The 21,403-nt window shown below is 42.3% G+C and overlaps 1 protein-coding gene across 17 annotated transcripts in view; it reads left to right on the plus strand.

Annotated features, from left to right (window-relative positions):
- The window catches only part of kmt2ca (lysine (K)-specific methyltransferase 2Ca), a 460,534-nt gene that overhangs the window by 191,302 nt on the left and 247,829 nt on the right, over positions 1-21,403 (plus strand). For 16 of the 17 annotated variants that reach the window (XM_068015025.1, XM_068015031.1, XM_068015029.1 and 13 more), the window contains exons 4-5: positions 2,954-3,089; positions 7,044-7,247. In XM_068015025.1, coding sequence (XP_067871126.1) covers positions 2,954-3,089; positions 7,044-7,247 — 340 coding nt within the window. Of the gene's footprint in view, positions 1-2,953; positions 3,090-7,043; positions 7,248-11,616; positions 11,714-21,403 lie in introns of those variants that run through there. The other variant, XM_068015037.1, reaches the window with a different exon arrangement.

Genomic DNA, 21,403 nt, shown 5'->3' on the forward strand with positions numbered 1-21,403 from the left:
TTATGGGTTGTATAAATGTTTTATTAAAGTACTAGCAGAGACCTGCAAAACATTTGCAGTCAAATTAGTATCTTTATTGCAACAGTACTTCTTTAAATACGGGATTTCTAGTTATTATTTCCCCAAAGACTTCCAACAGTATCAAAACTTCTAACTCTGGACAAAGTTATAGAAAACTGACCCTGTGTAAAAACAGGCCTAGGAATATAAATACAAATGTTATCGGGTGTCTGGCCTTGTGACCTGTTTTATAGTCAGAATATGAAAGTTTAATTGAAACTGTTATCTCCTGAGTTGAAAAGGCAGGTTTACATCTGGGGCTCAGTGATCATTATTTCCTTGAAATCTGCCAGTTATAATTTCAGCATCTATCAAAGAAAACATCTTCCTAACTACCAATCTTGTTCCATGACATCCTTGTTTAGGATTCAAGTTTCGCAGCAAAATTATATCTGCTTCCTTGAGTCTACGTTTGCATGGTGGCATGCCCACTGGAGTTGGACCGTGTCCCTGCCATTTTGCCACATCTCCTTCCCTCCCTCCCTTCCGTCCTCCTGGCTCCTGGCTCCCGCCATCCTCCGCCCGCCCTCCCGGCTCCCGCAATTCCCCTGCGCCCCCCCCCCCCCCCCTTCACGGAAACAATCTAGAGCCCCCACATGTCAAAGAGCTTACAGGGTAAGAAGGCAGAAAAGGAAAGCTTATGGCTGACACCGAGAACTCAATACTACAGAAAGCCAAGAGGAGTATAGAAAGTGGAGGGATGAAATCAAAAAGGAATTTAGGAAAGCAAAGAGAGGGCATGAAAGAATATTGGCAAGCAAAATCAAGGTGAACCCAAAGATGTTTTACCAATACATTGAGTAAGAGGATAACGAAGGAAAGAGTAGGGCCCATAAAAGACCAAAAAGGTAACTGTGTAGGGGCGGAAGACAATGCAGATATAGTAGTGAAGGAGGAGGTGTGAAGTATTGGATGTGATAAACATAGGGAGAGAGGAGGAAGTATTAATGGGATTTGCATCCTTGAAAGTTGATAAATCACCAGGGACAGATGAAATGTACCCCAGGTTGTTAAAAAGCCAGGGAGGAAATAACGGAAGGTCTGACCATCATTTTCCAGTCGTCACTGGGTACTGGTGTGGTGCCAGAGGATTGAAGGACTGCGAACATTGTACCTTTGTTTGAAAAGAGAGCGAGGGATAGACTAAATAATTACAGGCCAGTCAGTCTAACCTCAGTAGTGGGCAAATTATTGGAATCAGTTCTGAGAGACAGGATAAACTGTCACTTGGAAGGGCACAGATTAATCAAGGATAATCAGCATGGATTTGTTAAGGGAAGATCTTGTCTGACTTAACTTGATTTAATTTTTTGAAGAAGTAACCAGGAGGATTGATGAAGCTGGTATCGTTGATATGGTCTACATAGATTTTAGCAAGGTTTTTGACAAGGTTGCACATGGCAGCCTGATTATTAAAAAAAAGATCCCATGGGATCCAGGGAAATGCAGCAAGGTGGATACAGAAATTGGCTTAGTGGCAGGAAACAAAGGGTAATTGTTGGGTGTTTTTGCGACTGGAGGGCTGTTTCCAGTGACTTTCCGCAGGGCTCAGTACTCGGTCTCATGCTTTTTGTGCTATGTGTTAACAATTTGGACGTAAATTTAGGGAGCATGATCAAGATGTTTGCAGACGACACAAAGCTCGGCACTGTGGTTGATAGCGAGGAGGATAGCTGTAGACTGCAGGAAGCTATTGATCAGGTGGGCAGAGAAGTGGCAAATAGAATTCAGCCTGGAGAAGTGTCAAGTGATGCATTTGGGGAGATCAAATAAGGCAAAGAAATACACAATTAATGGAAGAATATTGAGAGGTGTAGAGGAAATGAGAGACCTTGGAGTGAATGTCAACAGATCCCTGAAGGTAGCAGGACAAGTCGATAAGATGGTTAAGAAGGCATATGGAATCCTTTCTTTTATTCGCCGAGGTATAGAATATAAGAGCAGGGAGGTTATGCTGGAACTATTTAAATCATTAGTTGGGCCACAACTTGAGTACTTGTGCAGTTCTGATCACCTCATTACAGAAAAGATGGAATTGCACTAGAGAGGGTACAGAGGAGATTTACGAGGATGTTGCCAGGAGTGGAAAAATGTAGCTATGAGGAAGGATTGGATAGGCTGGCGTTGTTCTCCTTGGAACAGAGGAGGCTGAGGAGAGATTTGACAGAAATGTACAAAATTGAGAGGGGTCTGGATAGAGTGGATAGGAATTGCCTATTTACCTTGGCAGAGAGGCCAGTGACTAGGAAGCATAAATTCAAAGTGATTGGTAGAAAAATTAGAGGGGAGATGAGGAATTTTTTTTTTCACCAGAGGCTAGTTGGGGTTTGGAACTCACTGCCTGAAAGGGTAGTTGAGGCAGAAACCCTCAACTCATTCAAAAGAAGTCTGGATATGCACCTCAAGTGCCATAACCTGCAGGGTTACGGACCAAATGCTGGAAGGTGGGATTCGGCTTGTTGGCTTGTTTTTTGGCCGGTACAGACACGATGGGCCCAATGGCCTCTTTCTGTGCTGTAAACGTTCTATAATTCTATTCTATGATTCAATGAAACAATCGTTCCAGCCAGGTTGATTTTGGTGTTGGGCCCATGTTGCCTTCCACTGTTTATATGCTCCACCAACCTCTCCCCAGCCCCGCTGTCACCACCAACTATTGGCAACTGCATGTGCATCGCGCTCCAGTCCTCCAGAAACCCCATGTTCCTCTGTGTGTGCCAGGCACTACCCACCAACAGACGTGCATGCCGTTTAAATTGACTAATCAAAGCAATCTGGACAGGCAAAAACTGAGTATTTTTATAATCTATCATCACATCAGTGGAAATATACTGGATAGTTTTGGTGTTTATTTGATACTTTATGAAACTGTTTTGTTTACTTTCCTCAACAGAAGTTAAAGATGACTCATTGGAGGAGGATATCCTTCCAGAAATGGAGACCAATGAGCAATCATCTCTCCTGCAGCGCTCAATATCTGAGGACTCTGCCAGCTCCATAGCCTCAATCAACCTAGATACAAAAACCAGGTCAGAACAAGTAATGCTGAATCATGTTCTCATTCGTATGTGGAATCTTGGGAGATTGCTTCCAAATGTATGTGGTGACACAAGACATTGAAATGCTGTTAGCTTGACTTGAATGGGAGAAGCTGGTGTTTTTCAGCTTGAGCAATTAATATTGATGGCCTTTTTTGTTAACTCTTTATGGCTTTTCAAAGTGTAAATTGTTTGTAAGCTCATTCTAGAAATCCTTTGGCAAGTGCTGGACCTGGAATATATAACTTCCTCATTTGCACTTTGTTTAGTTTGTCACATGATTCCAGTGGCATGTTTCCATTAGTTTATGAAACCATTCCCTTTGTTTTATCCAGTGAGTACAGAAAATGTGGTTACTGTTTTCTCCCCATCATTGACTGCACCCCCCCCCCCCAACCCCATTACTACAACATAGCCAGCTTGCTTTTGCTTATAAGCAGTAATCAGCTTACCTATTGCATGAAAACCAATTGGATTTTTAAAACAAAATAAAAGCAAAATACTGCAGATGCTGGAAATCTGAAATAAAAATAGAAAGTGCTGGAAATACTCAGCAGGTCAGGCAGCATCTGTGGAGAGAGAAGTAGAGTTAACCTTTCAGGTCTGTTTCTGATGAAAGGTCACAGACCTGAAATGTTAATTCTACTTCTTTCTCCACAGATGCTTCCTGACCTGCTGAGTATTTCCAGCAGTTGCTGGGTTTTTTAAATGTTTGAATTTGAGAACATTTTGTTTTTCAAAATGCTCTATACATGTGCAAGTATTAAAAAAAAAAATTCCAGTGCCCTTTCATTAAAGCACCACACTATAGCTGACGGTGTTGGTGAAGCAAGGGGAGGATCAACTATGCAACAGGATGAACAAAGTTGTTAAGGGGAGTGGGAAGCTATAGGTGTGCAAAATTTGGAAGTGTTTTTGTTTAGTGCCCAGAAATCTGAATTGGATTAGGTTTCAGAGCTGAATCAGGGCTACTATTTCAGTGGCACGCATTGGAACATCAGGCATTAAACAATGACTACCTGCATCAAGATGCAAACAAAAAATGAACAATTGACTCTGCATACAGATATTGGGCATTGTCTACAATGTGCTGTTGGTGCCAGTTTATATTTACCAGATTAAATGCACATACCAGTTTCAGTCATTTAAACACTGCTGAATCGATTACCCAATTGACCCTCAATATATGAACATTTTTGTTACCAGCTAAATGTGATTGTGGGTGTTAATTCCATTGCAGTCGAATATCATGTCTCCATTTGTTTTCCTGTGCTGGCTGACCTACTTTGGCTGCAGATTCACCAATGCCTTAAGCTTAAAATTATCATTCTCGTGTTTAGATTCCACCTCCCCCCGCCACCCCACAACCCCCCAACCCATGGCTCTGCCCTTCCCTAACTCTTAACTATCTCCAGCTCTACAATTCCCCAATTACCCTGTGTTCCTTCAACTCTGACCTTGTGCATCCACCAGTTAGCCTCACCCCACCATTAGTGCCTTCAGATGTCTAGATCCTATGCACTGGAATTCTCTCCCTAAACATCTTGGTGTCTCTGCCTTTCCTCCGTTAAGACATTCCTTATAACTTACTGGTTTGACAATATTTTTAGTCACCTGTCCGAATATCATCTTTGGCCTGGTGTCTGTTTTTGTCATTACATTCTTGTGAAGCGCCTTGGGAAGTTCCAGCATTAAAGGTGTTATATAAATGCAAGTTGTTGTGGTACAGTTTTGTCAATGATGTGCCGCCACAGACTCCATTCTTGTGGATTATGCAAAATATTTTTAAATCGAAGTTGGGAAATTTGCCTCAACTCTCATTCGTCCATCAGTTTATTGCAAATTAGGCTGATAAATTCATGTCCCATTATTGCTACAGTTGGGCAGGTAGAGTGGTATAGGATTATGATATCGGACTAGCAAACCAGAGGTTACAAGTTAAAATCCCAACATGGCAAGTTGTATTTAATTTTTGAGTCAAATTGCTCACTATGTTGTTAACTCTTAATGGCCTTGAAAGCCACTCAGTTGAACAAACAATTGCTGTGAAGCACGGTGTCATTACTAAGATTGTAGTAGTCCAGCAAGGAGGGTCAACCAATTTGGCTGCTAGGGATGTATCGTCCATAATTTTGACAACATCTTGTATACACAAAAAAAAAATCAAGGGTAAAAAATTGCTGAGATAGTGTGAATATTTTAGTTGACTGCGCAAGTTGAAATTGTTTGTTTTCATAATTATACCCTAGCCTCTTACTGCAACACACAATGTAACACTAGGATTGCTGATAAAGTACATTAATTAGTCCTCCCTTGCGGTATTTGCAAAACACCTATTCCATAATGGACTCTTTTTTACAGTTCCCTGAAGCATTTCAAAAAGACTTCTGTCTGTTGGAATAATTTGTTAGCAGTTCCTCTAAATAGATAGCATGCTTTTTTAATGGCTAAACTATTTTACCTTGAAAGGCTGAACAATAACATGTCTTCTCCATACAGGAAATTATCATTTTTAGATTTGTGTCAATCAAAAGAAACCTGTTCAGGGATTTGCCTGAGCAGCAAAAGACTCACTTGAATGATATATTTGGATTATCTCGCATTATTTTACTGAATTAAAAACCACATCCATCTAAATGTTGGATATTTGCTCTGCTCTCTTATCCCACCAGGTTATGTCCACAGGGAGGACATGGAATGATGTTCCCAAAAGGCTGTTTTTAATGGGCTCAGATGGGAATATTTCCTCTGTGGGAGGACACAGTTTGTTTTAGCTGTCTCTCTGGTGGTAAATTATTTAGATTCTAAGTACTTCCCTTCCTGCACATTTCCTTAAACAAAAAGTTGTTGAATAACAAATTGTATGATGGAGAACACTGAAAGTAGGTAGGTGTGAAATAATTTCTTTAATGTTGAAAGTTCAGTTTCTTTTTTTGATGCTACCACTCTTACTGAACGGACAACTAATCTACTCTTCAATTTTAAATGGTGGCCTTATATCAGTTTTTTTTATTATGACAGTATTGCTTGGAGTACAACAAGAATAATAACATGCATTTGTAGAGCACCTTTTAATGTAATAAATGGGGAACCAGTTTATTTGCTAACTATTGACTTTTGTTATCTATGGCATGTCTTGCATTGTTCAAGCCTACATTTGGGTGTTTAAAGAACATAATCAAATATCTAGGTGTCAAGTTAATTTTTTTTTTTTTACCCCCTTTCCCCATCTCTGGTTAAGTCACTGTCTGATGAGCATCAGTCTGCCTCTGGTATCTCACCAAGTAGCCAGATTATTCATCGTTTAGTCTAGGCAATTAATATTGGCAGACTGGTTCACTGTGGCAGCACAATTGAACCTGTTCATACCCAGTGCCCACACATCCATCAAGCAGGGATTGCTGTATAACGAGCAGGAACAAGAACCCTCACTTCCCACAAATCCAGGATTGCTGAAACCAATTGTAGCTGTGCTGCCTGAGATCTGCTAACTCAGTCTGGGTTGCATTAAGGAATACGAGTAAAAAGTACTGGACATTTCAGATATTAATTTGAATAGGGACTATGGAATTCATTTTTTAAAATAGCTGTGCATATTTGGAAGCAGATCTTTTGTATGAATGTTTGTTAGCAGAATACCTCTGCTTATGTTGATTGACCAGGAGGAAATATAAATCTGATTGCCTGAAGCCCAGCTTCCCTAATGATTTGCAGCCAGTAAAATTGTTTACTTGGGCATTTTTGTGTGACTGGAAATTGAGGTTTTAGGTACTTTCTGTGTGAACCCCGGATGCTTACACGTGTCTAGTATATAGCCTAACATAATGGTAATCAAAAATATTCTTCTGAGTTTGCTGTCCTTTTTTTAAAAAAAAAAGTATATGGGATGGGGGGATAATTTGTGAAATGGAATGAAACTATAATAATGTGTTGCTCCTCTCGCAGCAATGAACAGCTCTGTGCCTTGTGCTATTGTGGTGAGCGCAGCTCGTTGGGGCAGGGTGAGTTGAAAAGGTTCGACCCAACTCCAGATTTTACTGTGCTAAGAAAGAGCCCATCTCAAGCAAAACAAGACAGTACTGATAGTTTGGAGGATGGTAATGACAAGAACCACAAACGGTGCTCCACTTCTCGAAGGCGACAGAAAAAGTGAGTACATGTCCTGCTCATTAGCAAAACAATTTTTTTTCCCTGTCCCTTTTGTCTGTTTTTGAGCTGTTCAAAACTTTATGGCTCTTTATTGGTAATTGGGGTTCCAGAATTCTAGTTAGGCAGGTATTTATTTTGTATTGCAGTTCTTCAGATTATAGGAACCCATCTGAAACTGTTCCAATGTTGTTGACATCATGTTAGTGGAATTTGAATAGTTTTCTGCTAAATGTGACTCTTTTGATTTTTTGCACTGTTTTTTCTTGCTGTGTAACATTACTGAAGGTAGCAAAGATCATAGTCTCATTGCCAATTTTCTCTTCCTCCACATGGCCCGAAGGCACTGATGATCGCTGGTGTTCCTTAGCAGCAGGGTGTTCTGTGGTACTTCACTCAAATGACAATTTTTCACTTAGTTTAGGCAGCTGTTCAGTTTTGTGGTGGAGTTGGGTGAGGGGAAGAACATCTGGACCAAGCGAGATGACATTGCCCAATATCAAATATGCACACTTTTCAGCAGTAATCAATGGATAATTAATGGGAGCAGAAATCCTGGCTGATTTTCTCCGTTCTCCTCTTTCCCCCCCACCTCCCCCCGAAGTAGCACAGGGTAACTTGTAGAGGTCAGTTTATTATCATAGATGAAACTAGCTAACTCAGCACAGGCCGGAAATCAAACCTGAATGCTTCCATCTTTATGCCTCAGTTGCACACTCCCTTTACCAATTGAATCAATGAGGGAACGTAAGTGGGATTGTGGGGGTGGGGGAGAATGTGCTGGGAATATTTCCTATGGCACTGCCGATTTGATCTGTGCTGATCTCCCTTAACTTCAAAATGCTTGATTAGATTTTAACTAAGTGCCTTTCGCTCATGTGGTTCAAGATTGCCTTTAATAATTCTTTGGTCTCCTTTCTGAAAGAAGGTACTCCATTTAAAACTCTAGATGTAACCTTATGATGGAATATTTACTGTTAAAATACTTTACAGGTTTGGTTACAATTTGCATACATTTGAATGTGTATAGGGAGAAGGGAGGAATTGGAGTGTGGAAGGTGCATTGGATTGGAGAGGCTCAATGAACCAGCTGTTTTTCCCCCCCCCCATGTTTCTCAATTGTTCGTAAAGGAGCCATATAAATGCTAGTTGGCCTGCAGGTTATACCAAAGGAATGGAAAGAAGGGATAATAACACGTATTGTTTTAAAATGGTTAAAAAAAACTATTACCAATATTTATCATTTTTCAGTTGTAGGATTTTGCATTTGTGTACATTACATGACATCTGCCACTTGTCAGTGCAGCTCCCCAATCTGTTCACATTCCCCCACCACACCACCCCCCCCCCCCACCCCCCCAAAGCTTCATTCCATGTCCCATTTTCTCGTTCTCAAGTTGAACTCTGAGAAATTATTTACAATGGCCCCAAGACTTGAGATGGAGCTCAGGATAGGGAAGTCGAATGAATAGGTCTGATGTAATGACTTCACACAGATGGTCATGAATTTTAAAAATGAACTGCTTAGGGAACCAGTTGAAAGTGATACGATCAGTCATTTTCAGACGGAGTTGGGGCAGGCATTTGAGTAGAAAATTAATTGAAATATATAAGCAGTGATTGACAGTTTTGAACTTGGGTAGGCCAGTGTGCTAGACTGAAGTAGTCATTTGTGATCCTTTATCTTCCTGTGTCCCTACTTTAAGCAGTCATTCAAAGAATGTTGCGAGAGAATCTCATTGAGATGCTCCATTTGAGAAGTCTGAATGAAAAAACGCGTCCTTTCATAAAAGACATTTCTAGAGTTGAAATGAGTGGAAAGAAACACTGAATTATGAAATGATTAGGTGACAGATGGTTTTAAAAGCCTAAATATTTTAAAATGAAGGAAAGACAAAGTAAGGAGCTACATAATATTTAGTTCATGGGAAACTGAGAATAATAAACTATATAATCTTATTAGAAAGCGGTTGGCCATGTTCCAGTGACTTAAAATAAAAGCAATAAAATGTATTCTACAAGAATATATTTTTGTATGGAATTACTTCTCTGCTGTTTTGAGCTTAATATTCTAAATGCTAAGTCTTGCGATTTTTTTTTTGCAGGGCTGTATGGGTGAATGTTCTTCTAATGCTCTTATAACTGTTTCTTGAATTACTTACATTCCTTTTCAGAATCTTTCATGAGGGCAGGGTGCTTCTGAGTATTTGCAATTACTTGCATCTTAAACTCTATCAAATTACACAGAATGCTGCTACCAATGTCCTTAATCACAAAAGCTCCACATTTCCATTATGCGGGTCCTGGCCAAGCAGCATGTCCCACAAATCGGTTTTAAAAGCTTTATCTTCGCCTTCAAAAACTCAACAGCCTCACCACCATACATCGTGGCCTAGTTCAGCCTTAAGTTCCACTCGCACCTTTTGCTCTTTCGATAATAGTTGTCTCTTCTTGCCCCCTTCCTCACTGCTCCATCATTGGTGTTTGACCTTTCAGCCGCCATGCATGCCACTATCCTCTGGAATTCTCCCCTTAAATCCTGCACGCTGCCTCTTAAAGTTAATTGAATGCTTTTCACTAACAGCAATAGTCTGTTCTAACAAAAAGTCATCGACTTGAAACCTTTCTGCTATTCTCTCCACAGATGCTGCCAGACCTGAAAGTTTCCAGTATTTTCTGTTTGTTTCACGTTTCAGCATTTGCAGTATTTTGTTTTTGTCTTTTCACTAATGGTTCGTTTCATCCTGCCCATAAACTCCATTCTACTTGCTGGCATCCATTTTGTTTTCCAATCTCTCAAACGTGCTGATCTTAATGTGAAGAGGGCCCCATCAATTCAAATTGTTGTTTCATTATGTTACCATATGCTAATCTGACAGTGGGGCCAGCTTTATATTGAACAGAAGTTTCTTTGGCTCTCAAAATCAGTACTCTTCTCTACCCTACCATACCATCTGCCAAGTTCCACTGAATCTGAAAAGCTTCAATCCCTTAAAAATAGTATCCTTGAAACAACTTAGACTCAAATTTGTAGCTCGTTTAAGTCATGACGTAGTTTGTTGATCAGTGTGAAGAGTTTGTGGGATTGTATCACGAAAGTAAAATTAGCCTCAAATTTGCTGCTGCAAGTGATCCACATATATGGACTGGATGGAAAAGTGTGTTTAGATTGAGCCATTTTGTGGTTTTTTTGTACAGATCAAAACTCAGTGATCGAGAAGGCCAATTTGAGAAAAAAAACTTAAATTAACTAACCAAGAAGGGAATGGTTGAAAAAGCATTCTCAGCAGAGTGGATAATCCCAAGTCATGGCGGTATATTCAGAGCTGCTATTGCTAGCTGTAAGACACCATTATCGTTATTACACAAGCTACCTGACTCATTGAGCAGCATCAGGAGAGATTCACCCGTATCCTTTAAAGCAAGACTTCAGGGAATGTAAAAAGTCACTTAATCAACATGCTGGCTTTTTTTTTGATTCTTCGCATCCTCAGCTCACCACATTGCACAAAGCTCTCTCGAGAAACAAATATCCAGGTAAATTGTGGCTTTGCTGCACTTGCTGCCTTTCTTCATTGTTCTAAGGCCTGATGTTATCTGACGATAAGTTTATCCAGGGATTCATTTCTGTCCCACTGTATCTGAGAACTGTCAGATAGCATTGTTCTAATCTGCTGCCAGCCGTCTGTGAGAAGCTTGAGCTGCCTTCTGGTGGTGGCTTCAGAGTCACTTTTACCAAGTTCTGCCTCAGGGAAACTGTGGTTCTTAAAAGAGAGAAGTCAAAGGAGGAGATGTTTTATGAATTTGATGTACTCACTGTGGAGAGTTACTCAGCTCAGCAGTGTGAGGGAACTGAAATGGTGTAAACAGTTGAAATTCTAAGATCTGTGATGTGCATTGAGTTGATAGCTGTACCTCTGCTGACAGAAGTTTTTCTGGGCCAATTTTGTCTGATCTGATCAGCATTCACTATATGTACTCAATTATATTTTTAAACCAAACAAGAAAATGAATTAGTTTAATATTTTAATTGCTTTCTCCCTGGAAAGGTTACTGCTGAGACCACTCCTGTTAATTTGAAAGTAGGCCTATCGCAAATATTAGTTAATTGAAGCTGATGATTCATTCATCTCTCCTGCAACCATTGAATTTGTCAATTTGACCCTAAATGAAATAGCTCGCACCCTTCAATGTAATCTTTTTTGCACCGCTTAGGTGCACCTATACATACATAGCCAGTGCATTAGCAAGTCTGTAAAATGGTGACTGCTGTTACTTTTGCTGCCACATCACTTTTTCTTTTGCATTTTTAGTTTTTTTAAAAATTCTAATTTTAATGATTCAGATAATTATTTTGGTCACCAGATAGTGTGATCCTACCTGGGGGCATCTAGAAGGACATCATCACTGGTCAACTCCCCATCAAAAAGACAAGCGATGGGTTGTCCGTGGCTCAGCAATTCTATCTTGTGAGTAGATGACCCATACAAACTGGGTTCAATCCCCCGCCTGAACTAGCTGAACTTGGGTTAAGCAGCAGTAGAGGTACTAGATATTGGCCTTGTTGGGTTAGAAAGGGGGAAATCATCCAGGGTTCCTGATCTTGATGGCTGCCAGAAGTCCTGGTTGGAAGTGTGTGTGTTTGGAGACCTGATCAGGATACGGTCAGATTTGGCTATAATGGTCCCTGTAGATGACAAACTTACTGGTGTTCAAATTGACACTTAATTAGGCGGAGATTTTTTAATTCTGTAAATAATCCCCTCGTTGAACAATTTAAAAAAAAAATTTCATTACTGATGTGTGCATTGGAGGAAAAGTTTTATTTAATAGTTTGGGTTAATATATTGTGCTTGCATATTATCTAAAACCATTAATCCAAGTACAAGTGTGTCCAAATTGGAACTTGGCGCTGCCTCCTTTTAATATAGACGCAGATACAGATTGAAAATTCAGCTGCATTCACAGTAACCAGGTTCCTGGCTCAACCCAGTGTTGCAAGAGCTTGTGAATTGTCTCTGAGCAGTTTGCTTGAGGGAAAAACACAGTCACAAAGTTAAATGCAGATATGTTTTGTGATTGATTCAGATATATGTATGTTTGGTATTGTTTGTATTGAACAATTACAACAACTTGCATTTATACAGTGCATTTAACATGCCAAGGCGTAGATTCCCCCTTGCTTTGGTTACTATTTTATCAGCTTTTGAAATTTTGAGCCACTGTGGGTTTTCATATAGATAAGAGACTTCGGTTAGTCTTTGAAGTAAATGTATCTGAAAAATGTAAGCTAACCTGATGTTGCCACAGTTGGTACAAAGAAAAATGTTTCTGTGTGGGCAGCAGGAAATGAATTAAGGCAGCGATGGGCATCAAGTCAATTAAGTTACTATGGCAATAGGGACCTATGAATTAAATGGAGAAGTAGGCAGCAGTGAATTAATAAATTCATAGACCAGCAAATGCACCAACAAATCAATGTATTACTGGAGCAGTAGGTGCAAATCAATAAATTACTAGAACAGTAGTCATACCAACAAATCAGTAAATTAATGAAGCAGTGGGCATAAATAAATAAATTACTGGAGCAGCAGCTACACCGGCAAATCAGTGGACATTTGTGAATTTATGTCCCTTTTTTTTTTCTGCTTCTGTTTTCCTACACTCTGAGCCAAGCACTGACTTTTGCCACTTTCATTTGGTGCTTCACTTTTCAAAGTCCAATAAACAATTATCATGTATTTGACAAATGTAATAAGTTTTTTTTAAATAAAAGGACTCTTAAGCTAAAAGATGCTTTTAGTTTGCTAAAGGACTTGAGCAGTTACTATTAAATGTTTGTATCACAGAATGAGTTTAATATTGATGAGTTTAAGATGTCTGATCTGTAGATTTAGTTTTACTTTGCCACCACGACAAAGATACAGATGAAGAAGTGCGTGAGTTACTGGAGGGAATCTGGTAGCGGTCATGGGACATCGGAGATTAGTTTAGGTGTTGTGCGCCCACATATCTCAGATCATGATGTGGAACGATGCAAGGCTTTATGTGGTAGGATTGTGGCCAACCACAGTCGGGGAAAGCAAAAAGGTAGGCTTGCTCAGAATATCTGGAGGGAGTCGGGAGTGGTAGCGGCAGACCTGCGTGGAGACAACTACCAAGAGTGGATAAAAAGAGACCCAGGCTCAGGCCTTTCGTTTCCTTGGACGGAGTTGGGAGAGGCAGCGGACCTGCGTGGAGACCTCTACTGGAGTTTGAAAGAAAAAGGGCGGGGGAGAAGGGGGGAAATCAAACTATGACGTCATAGGAAAGCAGTGAGTTGCTTGGCTGGTGAGTTTAGGGATTGAGTCTAAATAACTGGGAGTTAAACGTTAAAAATATCAAGTATTAATCACAAGTAACAAGTGAGTAGCTGGTTTCTTAGTATTATTGGTAACATTTTAATATTGGTACGGTGTATTAATAGTGGTAAGGTAGATTAGTATTGGTCAAGTTTAGTATTAGCAGTGGTAAAGTTTATTGCTATTGGAGGGTTTGTTAGTAGCAGGGCTTAGGTGTAGTACCCAGTTTTATCCTCTAATTGATAGAGGATAGAATGGCAGGGCTGCTCCAACCTTGGAAGTGCACGTCCTATGCTCTGTGGGAACTCCAGGACACTGCTTGTGTCCTGGATAACCATATGTGTAGGAAGTGTTGTCAGTTGCAGCAACTTGAGCTCTGGGTTTCGGAACTTGAGCAGCGGCTGGTGCCACTGCAGTGCATCAGTGAGATTGAGAACGTTGTGGACAGCGCATTTATAGATGTTGTCACCCCACAGCTTAAGAGTATGCAGGAAAAGAGGAAATATTTGACCAATAGGCAGTCAAAGAAAAACAGGCAGGTAGTGGAGGAGTCCCCTGAAGGCATCTCTCTGTCAAACTGGTATTTAGTTCTGAATACTGAAGAAAGTGATGGTTCATCTGGGGAGTGCAGCCAAGGCCATGGCACCACGGGTGGCTCAGCTGTACAGGGGAGTACAAGGAGGGCAAAGAGGTTGATTAAGCAGGGGAAAATAGAGTATGAGAGTAAACTTGTGGGGAACATAAAAACTGACTGTAAAAGCTTCTATAAATATGTGAAGAGAAAAAGATTAGTGAAGACAAGTGTAGGTCCCTTACAGTCTGAAATGGGGGAAATTATAATGGGGAACAAAGAAATGGCAGGGAACCAAGGGTTTAGGAGGAACTGAAGGAAATCCGTATTAGTTAAAAAAAAAAAAAACAGTGCTAGGAAAATTAATGGGATTAAAGGCTGAGAAATCCCTAGGGCCTCACAATCTACATCCCAGAGTACTAAAGGAAGTGGTCCTGGAAATATTGGATGCATTGGTGGTCATCCAAAATTCTATAGACTCTGGAGCAGTTCCTACAGATTGGAGAGTGGCAAATGTAACCCCACTATTTTAAAAAAGGAGAGAGAGAAAAAACAGGGTATTACAGACCAGTTGGCCTTACATCAGTAGTGGGGAAAATGCTATAATCTATTATAAAGGATGTGATAGCGGAACTCCAAGAAAGCATAAACGGGATTGGACAAAAGTCAGCATGGGTTTACGAAAGGGAAATCATGCTTAACAAATCTACTGGAGCTTTTTGAGGATGTAACCAGTGGAATAGATGAGGAGAACCTGTGGATGTGGTGTATTTGGATTTTCAAAAGGCTTTTGATAAGGTCCCACATAAGAGGTTAGCATGCACAATTGAAGCACATGGGAGTGGGGGTAATATACTGGCATGGATTGAGATATGGTTGACAGACAGGAAACAGAGTGGGAATAAACGGGTCTTTTTCTGGGTGGCAGGCAGTGACTAGTGGGGTACTGCAGGGATGAGCGCTTGGGGCCCCAGCTATTCACAATATATATATCTTCTTTGGCCTCCCTATCTCGAGAGACAATGGGTAAGCGCCTGGAGGTGGTAAGTGGTGTGTGGAGCAGCGCCTGGAGTGGCTATAAAGGCCAATTCTAGAGTGATAGGCTCTTCCACAGTTGCTGCAGAAAAATTTGATTGTCGGGGCTGTTACACAGTTGGCTCTTCCCTTGCGCCTCTGTATTTTTTCCTGCCAACTGCTAAGTCTCTTCGACTCGCCACATTTTAGCCCCGCCTTTATGGCTGTCCGCCAGCTCTGGCGAACGCTGGCAACTGACTCCCACGACTTGTGATCAATGTCACAGGATTTCATGTCGCGTTTGCAGACGTCTTTAAAGCGGAGACATGGACGGCCGATGGGTCTGATACCAGTGGCAAGCTCGCTGTATAATGTGTCTTTGGGGATCCTGCCATCTTCCATGCGGCTCACATGGCCAAGCCATCTCAAGCGCCGCTGACTCAGTAGTGTGTATAAGCTGGGGATGTTGGCTGCCTAGAGGACTTCTGTGTTGGATATACGGTCCTGCCACCTGATGCCAAGTATTCTCCGGAGGCAGCGAAGATGGAATGAATTGAGACGATGCTCTTGGCTGACATACATTTTCCAGGCCTCGCTGCCATAGAGCAAGGTACTGCGGACACAGGCTTGATACACTCGGACTTTTGTGTTCCGTGTTAGTGCGCCATTTTCCCACACTCTCTTGGCCAGTCTGGACATAGCAGTGGAAGCCTTTCCCATGCGCTTGTTGATTTCTGCATCTAGAGACAGGTTACTGGTGATAGTTGAGCCTAGGTAGGTGAACTCTTGAACCACTTCCAGAACGTGGTCGCCAATATTGATGGATGGAGCATTTCTGACGTCCTGCCCCATGATGTTCGTTTCCTTGAGGCTGATGGTTAGGCCAAATTCATTGCAGGCAGCCGCAAACCTGTCGATGAGACTCTGCAGACACTCTTCAGTGTGAGATGTTAAAGCAGCATCGTCAGCAAGTAGGAGTTCCCTGATGAGGACTTTCCGTACTTTGGTCTTCGCTCTTAGACAGGCAAGGTTGAACAACCTGCCCCCTGATCTTGTGTGGAGGAAAATTCCTTCTTCTGAGGGCTTGAACGCATGTGAAAACAGTAGAGAGAAGAAAATCCCAAAAAGTGTGGGTGCGAGAACACAGCCCTGTTTCACGTCACTCAGGATAGGAAAGCGGTCTGATGAGCCACCATGTTGAATTGTGCCTTTCATATTGTCATGGAATGAGGTGATGATACTTAGTAGCTTTGGTGGGCATCGAATCTTTTCTAGTAGTCTGAAGAGACCACGTCTGCTGACGAGGTCAAAGGCTTTGGTGAGATCAATGAAAGCAATGTAGAGGGGCATCTGTTGTTCGCGGTATTTTTCCTGTATCTGACGAAGGGAGAACAGCATGTCAACGGTCGATCTCTCTGCACAATATAATGACTTGGGTGAGGGAACTAAATGTAACATTACCAAGTTTGCAGACGACAAAAAGCTGGGGGGGAATGTGAGCTGTGAGGAGGATGCAAAGAGGCTCCAATGTGATTTGGACAAGTTGGGTGTGTGGGAAAATGCATGGCAGATGCAGTATAATGTGGATAAATGTGAGGTTATCCACTTTGGTTGTAAACAGAAAGGCAGATTATCAGAATGGTGATAGATTGGGAAAGGGGGAGGTGCAACAAGACCTGGGTGCCCTTGTACACCAGTCGCTGAAAGCAAGCATTCAGGTGCAGCAAGCAATTAGGAAGGCAAATGGTATGTTGGCCTTCATTGCAAGAGGATTTGAGTACAGGAGCAAGGATGTCTTACTGCAGTTATACAGGGCCTTGGTGAGACCACATTTGGAGTATTGTGTGCAGTTTTGGACTGCCAGGACTAAAGATGGCGCTGCTCAAATAATCACACGAAGGCAACCTAAACACATGGCAGCACACAATGGCCGGAGGGAGTGAACGAGCAGGCCGGGGAAGGTGGGGGGGAGTGAACGAGCAGGCCGGAGAAGGGTGGGGGTGGTGGGTGGTGAACGAGCGGGTGGGGGTGGGTGGGGGGAGTGAGCGGGCAGTGGGGGGGGGGGTGGCGGGGTGGGGGAGGAGAGCGCACCCGCCACCACCACCAAGGTCTTCGACCGCTCTCTCCCCGCTTCCCCCACCCCCGCTCCCTGCCCGCGTTACACGATGACGTCACCTACGCATGTGCCAACCAGTCCTCACAATGCGGAACGCAGCGCATGCGCAGATTGGCGCAGTCTGATGTCAGCTACCAGCTACGTGGTCAATAATCACTTTGTTTGTAAAAGGCAGACCATGCTTGACTTAATTGAATTTTGTGACGAAGTAACAGAAGGTTAATGAAGAGAATGTGGTGAATGTTTGTTTATATGGATTTTAAGAAAGCATTTGATAAGTTACCACATACACATAAAAAGCTCATGGAATAGGAAGGTCAGTGTCCAATTGAATTAAAAATTGGCTTAAGGACAGAAAACAGCGAGTCATGTCAGACTGGAGGATGGTAGACAGTGGTGTTCCCCAATGGTCAGTGCTGGGGTATTGCTTTTTTTGCTTTATGTAAATGGCTTGGATCTTGGAATACAGAGTAGAATCTCAAAGTTTGTTAACACCACCAAACTTGGTGGTGAGTCAAACAGTGAGGATGATATGAACCATTAGCAATAGGACATAGGTTAGTAGAATGGGTGGAGAGGTGGCAGATGGAGTTTGATAGTGGCAAGTGTGAGGTGATGCATTTTGACAGAAGGAATTGAAAGAGGTAATATATACTTAATGGCACAGTTCTGAAGAGTGTGCAGGAACTGAGGGATCTTGTGATGCATGTGCATGGATCTTTGAAGGTGGCAGGAAATTTTGAGAGAATGGTTAGTAAAGCATATGGGATCTTGGGCTTCCTTAATAAAGGCATTGTTTGCAAAAGCAGGGAAGTTAAGCCGAACCTTTATAAAGCCTGGTTAGGCCCCAATTGGAGTATTGCATCCAGTTCTGGTCACCACACTTTGGAAAGGATGCCCTTGAGAGGGCACAGAGGAGATTTACTTGAATGGTTCCTGCGATGGAGGATTTTAGTTACAAGGTTAGGTTGGAAAAGCTGGGTTTTGTTCTCGGAACAAAAGAGATTGAGGGGAGATTTAAAAGATGTGTACAAGATTATGACAGGCTCAGATAAGTTAGACAAGGAAAAACTGTTGCCATTAACAAATGGTACAAGAACTAGGGGACACAGATTGAAAATTTTCTGCAAAAAATGCAGGGGAATATGAGGAAGCACTTTTTAACGCAGCGGGTGTTATTGATCTGAAGCTCGCAGCCCATAAGTGTGGTGGAAGCGAAGACAATCAATGACTTCAAGAGGAAGTTGGATGGCCGCCTGAGAGAAATTGGCCTACAGGGCTACGGGGATCGAGCCGGAGAGTGGGACTGACTGCATAGCTCCGTGAAGAGAAGGTTTGGACACGATGGACCAAAACAACCTTCTGTGCTGTAAATGACTCTATCAGCCACCAGGTTACCAAGAAAAGCATCAGGGTCACTATATCATTAAGGTGGCTGCAAGTGGTAAGGGAAGGTCTGCAAATGGGGAAGCGGGGGGATAAACATAAAAATAGAGTTAACGCTGCTCTCCCCCTTTCCATTCTCACTCTGCTGTTGGACAGTTTATCCGACATCCAGTCTTGGATGAGCTGCAATTTTTCCCAGTTAAGCATTGGAAAGACCGAAGCTGTTAACTTTGCTCCCAACTGCAAGCTCTGTACCTTTTTCAGCAATTTCACTCCCCGCCTGGCCACCTGAATCAGTCTTTTCATAACCGTAGTATTGTATTTAACCCCAAGCTGAGTTTTCAACCCCATGAGCTCTCCTTCACAAAAAGTGCCTACTTTCATCTTTGTAACATTGCCTGCTTGTGTCCCTCTTGAGTTTTTAATTCAGTCTGACGGCTTCATGGTCACTTTTACCGATCAGTTTTTTATTTCCAGTTGTTTAAAACTGAATACGAATTTTTAAACTGCCACGGTGTGATTTGAACTTGTATTTTCTGGAATATTAGTCTCGGCCTTTGGATTGCTAGTTATAAAACAGTCTTATCTCTGACTCACTATAGGCAACACCATGGGAGATATATTAATTAATAGTAAATATTTGAAGAATTTGAATTTCATTACTTTGCTGCATTTTCAGTAAGCAGCACAGCTGTGGCCCTTCATTAAAGGGTAACAGGAATGAATTAGAATACTTTTTACTGTAAATTTTGGATTGTGAATCACTGTGCAATGAACATGGGAGTACAATTTGTGTATCAGTGTAACTTGTACATGATTTATCGAATTGCAAAAATGAGAAAAATTTATACCTAGGTGTGACAAATATTGATAATGGTTTGTCTGTTTGCAAATAAATACAATCTAGTCGAGCAAAACAGCGACCTCTCGAGTCCCTTCCGTATCTCCAATGGCGTGAAGCAGGGATGTGTGCTGGCCCCGACCCTATTCACCAGTTTTTTCAACATGATGCTGCAGCAGGTAACGGAGGACCTTAAGGAGGGAGTTTACATAGAACAGTACAGGCCCTTCGGCCCACGATGTTGTGCCGAACCTTTAACCTACTCTAAGATCAAACTAACTACCTACCCTTCATTCTACTATCATCCATGTACCTATCCAAGAGTCGCTTAAATGCCCCTAATGTATCTGCTTCTACTACCACCGCTGGCAGCGCATTCCACGCACCCACCACTCTCTGTGTAAAGAACCTACCTCTGACATCTCCCCGAAACCTTCATCCAATCACCTTAAAATTATGCCCTTTCCACCCTGGGAAAAAGTCTCTGACTATCCACTCTATCTATGCCTCTCATCATCTTGTACCCCTCTATCAAGTCACCTCTCATCCTTCTACGCTCCAATGAGAAAAGCCCTAGCTCCCTCAATCTTTCTTCGTAGGACATGCCCTCCAGTCCAGGCAGCATCCTGGTAAATCTCCTCTGCACCCTCTCTAAAGCTTCCCCATCCTTCCTATAATGAGGCGACCAGACTGAACACAATATTCCAACTGTAAGGTCGAACCAGGGCCTTACAGAGCTGCAGCATAACCTCGCGGCTCTTAAACTCAATCCCCCTGTTAATGAAAGCCAACACACCATACGCCTTCTTAACAACCCTATCAATTTGGGTGGCAACTTTGAGCGATCTATGGACATGGACCCCAGGATCCCTCTGTTCCTCCACACTACCAAGAATCCTGTCTTTAAGCCTGTATTCCGCATTCAAATTCGACCTTCCAGACTGATGGAGGCCTTTTCAACCTGGGACGTCTTCAGGCTCACACACAGACACAAGAAAAACTCATCTGTTAACTTCTTTGCGCCGATGACTGTACTCTCCTGGCCCACAGTCAGTCAGACCTGCAACGTATAACAACACATTTTTTCCAAGACGGCACAACTCTTCGGACTCAATCAGTTTAAAGAAAACTGAAGTCCTGCATCAGCCTGCAACCCAAGAAGAATATAGACCATCAAGCATTGTCATCGAGGGAGCCAAGCCGAATGCCGTCAAGCAATTTATTTATTTGGGAAGCATCATCTCATTTGATGTCACCATAGACAAGGAAGTGGACAATAGGCTTTCAAAAGCAAACAGTACATTTGGCAGACTGTACAAACGTGTGTGGAGCAACCTCAGAGCACAGACCGAACAGCCCTTCTGTATGGCGCCGAGTCATGGCTCTTATACTGCCATCATGTATGCCTTCTAGAGTGCTTCCATCAGCGCTGCCTCCGCAGCATCCTCAAGATCCGCTGGCAGGATCGCATCACAAACATTGAAGTCCTGGAAACAGCCAACATCACCAGCATCAAGTCCATCCTCCTGCAAAGCCAACTGTATTGGGCTAGTCATGTTGCCCGGAAGGATGACAGTCGCCTGCCCAAGATAGTGTTGTATGGAGAGCTGACCATGGATAAAAGGAACAGAGGGGCCCCATGCAAAGATTTCAAGGACTCCTTGAAGAAGTCCCTCTCTGTGTATCACGTCGACCATTGCCAGTGGAAGCACAGGCCATAGGTTGTGATGCCTGGAGATGCTACATCAGGAGGGCTACAGACACCTTTGAGACTGAGCGAAGAACCAGCAGGAAAGAGAAAAGGAGGAGAAGGATAGTTCCAATTGCCCCCAGCAGCGACTACACCTTCACTTGTACCTGCTGTGGGAGAATCTGCCGGTCACGGATAGG

This window comes from Heterodontus francisci, chromosome 2 (genome assembly GCF_036365525.1).
Source record: "Heterodontus francisci isolate sHetFra1 chromosome 2, sHetFra1.hap1, whole genome shotgun sequence".
Lineage (NCBI taxonomy): Eukaryota > Metazoa > Chordata > Chondrichthyes > Heterodontiformes > Heterodontidae > Heterodontus > Heterodontus francisci.